General features: G+C 39.5%; 1 protein-coding gene across 1 annotated transcript; it reads left to right on the forward strand.

Annotated features, from left to right (window-relative positions):
* Positions 1–2,065: 2,065 nt before the first annotated feature.
* LOC133806385 (uncharacterized) lies at positions 2,066–3,614 on the forward strand. Its single transcript, XM_062244494.1, has 3 exons — positions 2,066–2,300; positions 2,422–3,141; positions 3,238–3,614. Exons 1-3 carry the CDS (start codon positions 2,066–2,068, stop codon positions 3,612–3,614), a joined length of 1,332 nt encoding a protein of 443 aa, XP_062100478.1.
* The last annotated feature ends 3,654 nt before the right edge of the window (positions 3,615–7,268 follow it).

Genomic DNA, 7,268 nt, shown 5'->3' on the forward strand with positions numbered 1-7,268 from the left:
AGTCAGAGGTCTGAGCCTCTTCTCTGCCTACCCAAGCACTGCGGCACCCACTCACAGGCGTCGCAGCTCAAAAGCCTCACAACCACCTGCTTCTTCTTTGCCTGATTTAAGCTGTGGCACCCCAAGAACAAGGCTACTGCTCGACCTGCAAAACTCAGTTTTTCTCCATTTATCTCATGCCAAATCCCTCCATAAACCTATCCAAACATACCAAAGTCTCAAAAATAAAGTGCCCAATCATCTCAATGGTCCAAAATCATCAAAACCTAAGCTTCAAACAACTCACCAAAACATAGAATCCAATTCAAAACTTAAGAAACTTTAGGGAACGGAAACTCGGAAATTCAAAGCTTAAATTACCTATGGTAGTGTCATTTATCACTAAATCTTCCAGCTAATAAGCTTCTAATCTTTCCTATAATTGATATGACTCTATCCTTGCTTGAATCCAAGTCCTAAAACTTGAGTTTCCTTAAAAAATGCAACGAACGGTAAAAAGGAGAACGAGAGAGGGAGAAAAGTGCTTTAACGTGTTCTTCTGCTTCTACCAGGTTACTTCGAACTCAAGTAACCTTAAGTAAAACCCAAAGCTTGGGGTCCCAAAAATGCCCCCGAGGGTAAAATAGTCAAAATTCCTAGAATTCCCTCATGATCTCACTAACTCCAAATATATCATCAAATATTCATTCAAATTACCTAATATCCCGATAATGAACTAAATACCCCTTGACTCACCCCGAGTCAAGTTTTAATCCCGTTGTAAATTTCCCACTAGCTTGCTCCCTAGGATCGCTTCGTGCCGAGTAACCCAAATATATTCACATAATAATGTGGTCTCACACATATATCACATATATGCCAAATATACCCATAACGGGGCAAATTACAAAAATTTCCCTTCTAATAAGAAACGGACCCCAAAACTCACGGCAACGTGCGACTGGTTCTCTCTCTCCCGATGGTGCGGCGTAAGAGAACTACTCAGAAGCCAGTGCTCATATCTTCTTCGATTGAAAGGAGTTCGATCAAGTCTACACATGATAAAGTGGTGGTTGAAGATGAAGGGAGGGACGATCCCCCAGAGGAGATTTTTACTGATACGGTTACTGATTTTTCAGAGGTTGGGGAGGTCCTTTCTCGGGCGGATTGTGATGGTTCCAAGCCTGGGAACCCTTCGGGGTCTAGGTTAGGGGCAAACGAAAAGGAGGCGAAGGATTTCCAGGAATTGGCTAAGGAGAAGTGGGCAAACTTTCAGGAATCATTTGCTACTCATGGTGGTGCTCGACTTAATTTTGAGGAACCCTTGGTCAGAGATGGGAAATTAATAGCTCAAGTGGATAAGGAGGAGATAGAAGTGGAAGCTTCTTTCTGGCAATCAGCTATGGTATGTGTTGTTTTAGGTGCTAATCCCTTTTTAGCTGTGTTTGAAGGTTTCATTAATCGTCTTTGGGGTAAGCTAGGGATAGAGAGAATTGCTCGTATGAATGCAAGTCACACTCTAGTGAAATTTCGGGATGAAGCAACTAGGGACATGGTGTTGGATTCTAGTGTGGTTCATTTTGACAAGAAATCGGTTTTACTGAGGCCTTGGTCGACAGATCTTGATAAGATGAGATTGGTAAAATCTGTGCTGGTTTGGATTAGATTGCCAGACCTTGGACTTCAATATTGGGGTCTAAAAAGTTTGAGTGCTTTGGTCAGCACCATTGGCAAGCCTATGATGGTGGACAAGGTAACTAGGGAGAAATCTATGGTGAAATTTGCTAGAGTTCTTGTAGATGTTGAGATTTCAGATCAAGTTCCCCAATGCATAAACTTTATCAATGAACGTGGTCAATTGATGGAACAAGCTATAGAATATGAATGGCTTCCTACCTGCTGTTCGTGTTGTAAAAATTTAGGCCATACAGCTACTAGTTGTAAATACACTAAGGAGACTGTTTGGAAACCAAAACAGAAAGTTTCGGGTCTGATCAATGAAAAGCCAGAGGGTTCTTCTAAAAGGGGTGAAATAAGAGTTGTGCCTGGTGTAAAGGAATAGTCTAATTTGGGTGGTGGTAAGGCAATGCAGCAGGATTACAAAGGAGAGCTGCCAGCTGATATGGGTGATAGGCAGGGTGGGACATTACATAAGGATACTACAGATGAGGTGTTGGGCTCTTCTATAATAGGTCAGGAGATGCATTGGTCTACCCCTAAAAAAGTGGGAGGGACAAAGCATATTCTTCCAATAACCATGACATTGAAAGCTAACAAATATAGTCTCTTACAGGAGAAACAGACAGAGAGGTTGCAGAAGAGTAATACAGAGAATTTGGAAACCAATGGAAGGGTGTAATATTCTGTGTTGGAATATAAGAGGCTTGAATAATAGGAATAAGCAAATGTGCTTTTTGGAATTTTGTACTATTAATAAAATAGGTCTGGGGGCTTTTCTTGAAACAAAACTGAAAAGGAATAAAATAGAGGAGATGATGAGCAATGTATTTTTGGGTTGGAATTGGTATAGTGATATCCTAGTGGAGGGAAGAATAATGTTAGTTTGGAAAGAGAATGTGGTTTCACTTACAGTAACTCAGTCTCAAGACCAACTTATTAACTGTGAGGTGAAGATCAAAGGTGTCAGTCAAAAATTTTGTTTGTCTTTCGTTTATGGTAGGAACACAATGGAGGAGAGGAAAGGCCTTTGGGTTCTTTTAACTGGTTCTCAGCAGGTTGATCTGCCTTGGCTGGTGGTTGGGGACTTTAATGCAGTGTTTGAGTTTGATGACCGCATAGGGGGTAGTCCGGTTACTGAATTGGAAGTGGAGGATAGTAGTCTTTGGAGGGCTAATGCTTTGTTATCTGAGATGCACTCGATTGGCTCTCATTTCACCTGGTCTAACAAGCAAAAGGAGGGATCTAGAATTTTCTCTAAATTGGACAGATGTTTTGTCAATGAAAAGTGGATAGATGCTCTTCCCGATTCTGAAGTTCGAATTAATTGGGACACTATTTCTGATCACTGTTTTTGCATTATCAAAACTGTCCAGTTTAAGATTTCAGGGGTCAGACCATTCAGGTTTTTTAATATGTGGACTAAGCATAAGGATTTTAGGAATGAAGTTTTTAGTATTTGGACTAAAAAGACTGGTGGTACTGGTTTATTTCAGATTACTCAGAAATTAAGAAGGCTTAAACCTATGTTATCTAAGTTTAATCAGAAGCAATTTGGTGATGTGGTTTAGTTGTATGCAGCTGCTAAGGTGAATTATGAGAAGGCCCAGCTGTTATTACAGCAATCTACTGAGTCGAGAGTTCTGCAGCAGGAAGAGCAAGAGGCTCATGATGATTTTGTTAGTAAGTCTAAAATGTACGAGAGCTTTCTTCGTCAAAAGAGCAAAATTAATTGGCTCCGTTTTGGAGATGAAAACACTGCTTATTTTCATGCTAGTCTTAAGCAGAGGAGGATTAGGAATCGCATTACTTATTTTTTGAATGAAGAGGGTCTAATGATTGATAATAATGAAGAAGTGGTTGCTCATTTCTTTAATCATTTCAAAGGCTTTCTTGGCAAGGGAAGCTCAGCACTAGTCGGGCAGACAAGTCTTGTATCCAGCAGGGGTATGTTCTGAACTTAGAGCAGCAATTGAATCTGATCCAACCTTTTTCTAAGAAGGATGTTAAGAGGGCGTTATTTAGTATTTCTTCGATTAAGAGCCCGGGTCCAGATGGCTTTGGTTCTGGTTTTTATAAAGCTCTTTGGAAAGATTTAGGGGATGACATATCTGAGGCGATATTGCAATTTTTTGAGCATGGAGAGATTCCGGCAGAGTTGAATAGCACCATTCTGTCATTAATCCCTAAGGTTGTTTCTCCTGTATCAGCTTTTGATTATAGACCTATAGCTTGCTGCAATACGCTTTATAAATGCATATCAAAGATGCTTTGTTTCAGGTTGGCTAAAGTGCTTCCTCTGCTGATTCACCAAAATCAAGGAGCCTTTATCAAGAATAAACAGCTAGCTCATAATATATTAATTCTTCAAGACTTACTTCATGTCTATACTAGGAAGACTATTTCTCCTAGGTGTTTGATTAAAATCGATTTAAGTAAGGCTTATGATTCAATAGATTGGGTTTTTTTGGAGGATATATTGGCTGCTTTCTGTCTTCCTTGTAAGTTTATTAAGTGGATCCTGATTTGCTTGAATGATACTTCTTATTCTTTAATGATGAATGGGAGATTACAAGGTAGCTTTGCAGGGAGGAAAGGCTTAAGGCAAGGAGATCCTATTTCTCCTTTGCTTTTTGTGTTGGTAATGGAATATCTTACAAGGCTCCTTAACCAAATTGCTCAGCATAGAGAGTTTCATTTTCATCCTATGTGTAAGAATCTTCAGCTTGTTAATCTCTGCTTTGCAGATGATTTGATCCTATTCTGTAAGGGAACCTTCAAATCTGTTAAACTTCTAATGGAGGGTTTTTTGAGATTTAGTCAGAGTTCAGGGCTGTCTGCTAACCTGGCCAAATCTCACATTTACTTTGGGGGTGTGGCGGCTGATGTTAAGAATAACATTCTGAGTTCAATTGTGATTGAAGAAGGGCATTTTCCCTTGAAATATCTGGGAGTTAATCTGAAACCCACTAGTTGGCAAGTTGCTGATTATAGTGAGATTATCAAGAAGCTGCAAGCTAGACTCCATGTTTGGGCGAGTAGACACTTATCCTTTGCAGGGAGAACTCAGTTGATTTTCTCGGTTTTACTGGGTATTCACAACTATTGGATGCAAATATTTATGCTTCCTATTAGTGTTATTCAAGAAATTGATAGGATTTGTCGTAATTTTTTATGGGGTGCTAATGGCCATCGCTGTAAGTTTCATTGCTCCTCTTGGTCTCAAGTTTGTCTCCCTAAATATTTAGGTGGTTTGGGTTTTAAAGAGGATTCTAATTGGAACAAAGTTTTACTGGCCAAGTTCATTTGGGCTGTGTCTTCGAAGCAGGGTGTTTTATGGGTGAAGTGGATTGATTCCATTTATCTTAGAGGTTAATCCTTTTGGTCTTATGAGCTGAAACCTGATGTGAGCTGGAACTGGCGCAAGCTTTGCTATTTAAGAGAGGAATTTTCTGAAGCTAAGGTTTTGAACTTGCTAGTGCATGGCAAATTGGATTTGAAGTCTCTTTATCTAAACTGGCTTCAAAGAGCTCCTGTGGCGTTTGCGAAGGCAGTTTGGAGTAGATTCACAGTGCCGATGCATCGTTTCATTCTCTGGCAGTCGGTTCTTGGCCACTTACTCACTAGAGATAATATGATTAAGTGCCAGATTTCAGTGAACTATAGCCTATGTCCGGTTTGTGAGAGAGCTGAGGAATCTCATCAACACTTGTATTTTTACTATAGCTTTTCTCATCAGGTTTGGGAGCTGACTAAAGGCTGGTTAGGCTCTGCCATTTGGCCCAAGACATTTGTTCAATGGAAGCTGTGGTTAGAAGGGAAGCCCAAAAACCTTGTGCATCAATTTGTTGTTGCTTCTTTGGCTGCTGCGGTCTATGGCATCCGGTGCAACAGAAATTCATGCTATTTTTCTCATTGCTCCAGCACTCCTCTTTGTTTAGTTAATATGATGAGATTGAGTCTAAAAGCTAGATTTTTTGGCTGTTTAAGTCAAAAGTGTTTGGTTAAGAATAGAGCAATTGCTGAGTTGGTTAGGAGTTTATGATTTGACTTGTTTTTTAGTCTCTGGTTTTTGAGATTGCTGTAAGTTTGGTTGTGTTTCAGAACTGGTAGTTGTAATATGTTTCTGTGTTATTAATATACTCTTTTTTCGATAAAAAAAGAAACGGACCCACATGCTTAATTAATACACCTAAACATGCATACCAAATCATATAATAATTGTTGACCCTTGATTTGGTCAATGACACGGAGTCAAGTAAAACGATAAAAACGAGATGAAATCAAGACAAAAAGATAAATGACACCAAAGATTTATAGTGGTTCAGCCCTAGAAAATGGTAATAACCTACGTCCAGTTAGTGTTCTTATTGATGTAGAATCCCAAACACTATGATCAATGAACTAGGGTTCACGAGTTTCACAAGCCTCAGGTTGAATACAATTTTGGTGGATAAAAACACTATAATTCTCTCTCAGAATTCCAAAGTTCAAAAGGTCCCCTCTCTTGAGCCTTTTGATTCTTATTTATAGGCTCAAAGAATTCTACATGGGCCGATGGGTCTCATTTAATACAGGCGTATCTAAATAATAATGGAAATCACAATTATGCGAACTGAAATACTGCGACAAGACTGGTTGCCCATGAAATATGTCATTTACTGAGTGAACTCTCTTCTGGTCGATGATCGAACAGATCGTACTCACTTAAACGACCATGTGTATCCCACGTGCTTGTTAATTTTGCCACGTCATCAGGTAAATCTTTTTTGGGTAAAAAATAATATAACTCACATAATCACATAATTACAAGAATATAAAACACATAAACATGTAATTTCTATAATTTACCATCATGGCCCCCAAATCAAGGCCCTAAGCCTTATTAGGTAATTTGGGACATTACAACTATCCCCTCATTATAGAAATTTCATCCTCAAAATTTTACATGAAACCCTCAGGATACCGACTTTGCATATCTGACTCCAGCTCCCAGGTTGTAACGCCCTACTTCCTTAGAGCCGTTACTAAGTGAGTTTTAAGACAAAACAGTGTGCAATGAACTCGCTAACCAAGGTTTTGAAACAAAAGTGTGACTAATTAAAAGTTAGGGCTGTAATCTTTGAAAATGCGACGTTTCATAAAAAAAGCTTATAGTATTAAACACTTGGGATCCCAAAATAAGGTTTGAAAACTATTTACATATTGAAATAAGTTTACAGTTGTTTAATCATAAAATCATAGATTATTACAGCCATTTTCGAATAAACCCCCAACCAAAGCAGTCAGGCAGGCCAAACATGTACGCGTCGCTTCACGCTCTCCGTACTCATGGTTGGTTGACTCAGTCATTGCCCTTACCTGCAACACAGAGCACCCGTGAGCCGAAGCCCAGCAAGAAAACTCATGCAGAACATAACATATGCAATGTATACAGTTTATCATAACAGATAATCCACAAATAAACAAGTCAACCATTAGACTAAGCAAACACGGCCATGCCGCCCCAGAGACCTTACCAAAGCCCTGGGGTATCGGTTCTCACCGCGAGGATAACTCATGTATCCCTTGGGTCCCACCCTGAATATAGCATAACACATGTATCCACCGGG

The sequence above is a fragment of the Humulus lupulus genome, chromosome X (assembly GCF_963169125.1).
Source record: "Humulus lupulus chromosome X, drHumLupu1.1, whole genome shotgun sequence".
NCBI classification, from domain to species: Eukaryota; Viridiplantae; Streptophyta; class Magnoliopsida; order Rosales; family Cannabaceae; genus Humulus; species Humulus lupulus.

Excerpts from the sequence above, each read along its gene's own strand:
- LOC133806385 (XM_062244494.1), top strand. The coding sequence starts at position 2,066 with ATGCAGCAGGATTACAAAGGAGAGCTGCCAGCTGATATGGGTGATAGG. Across the intron at positions 2,301-2,421 it reads GACAGAGAGGTTGCAGAAGA|GTCTGGGGGCTTTTCTTGAA; the intron begins GTAATACAGAGA and ends TTAATAAAATAG. Across the intron at positions 3,142-3,237 it reads TAAAAAGACTGGTGGTACTG|CTGCTAAGGTGAATTATGAG; the intron begins GTTTATTTCAGA and ends AGTTGTATGCAG.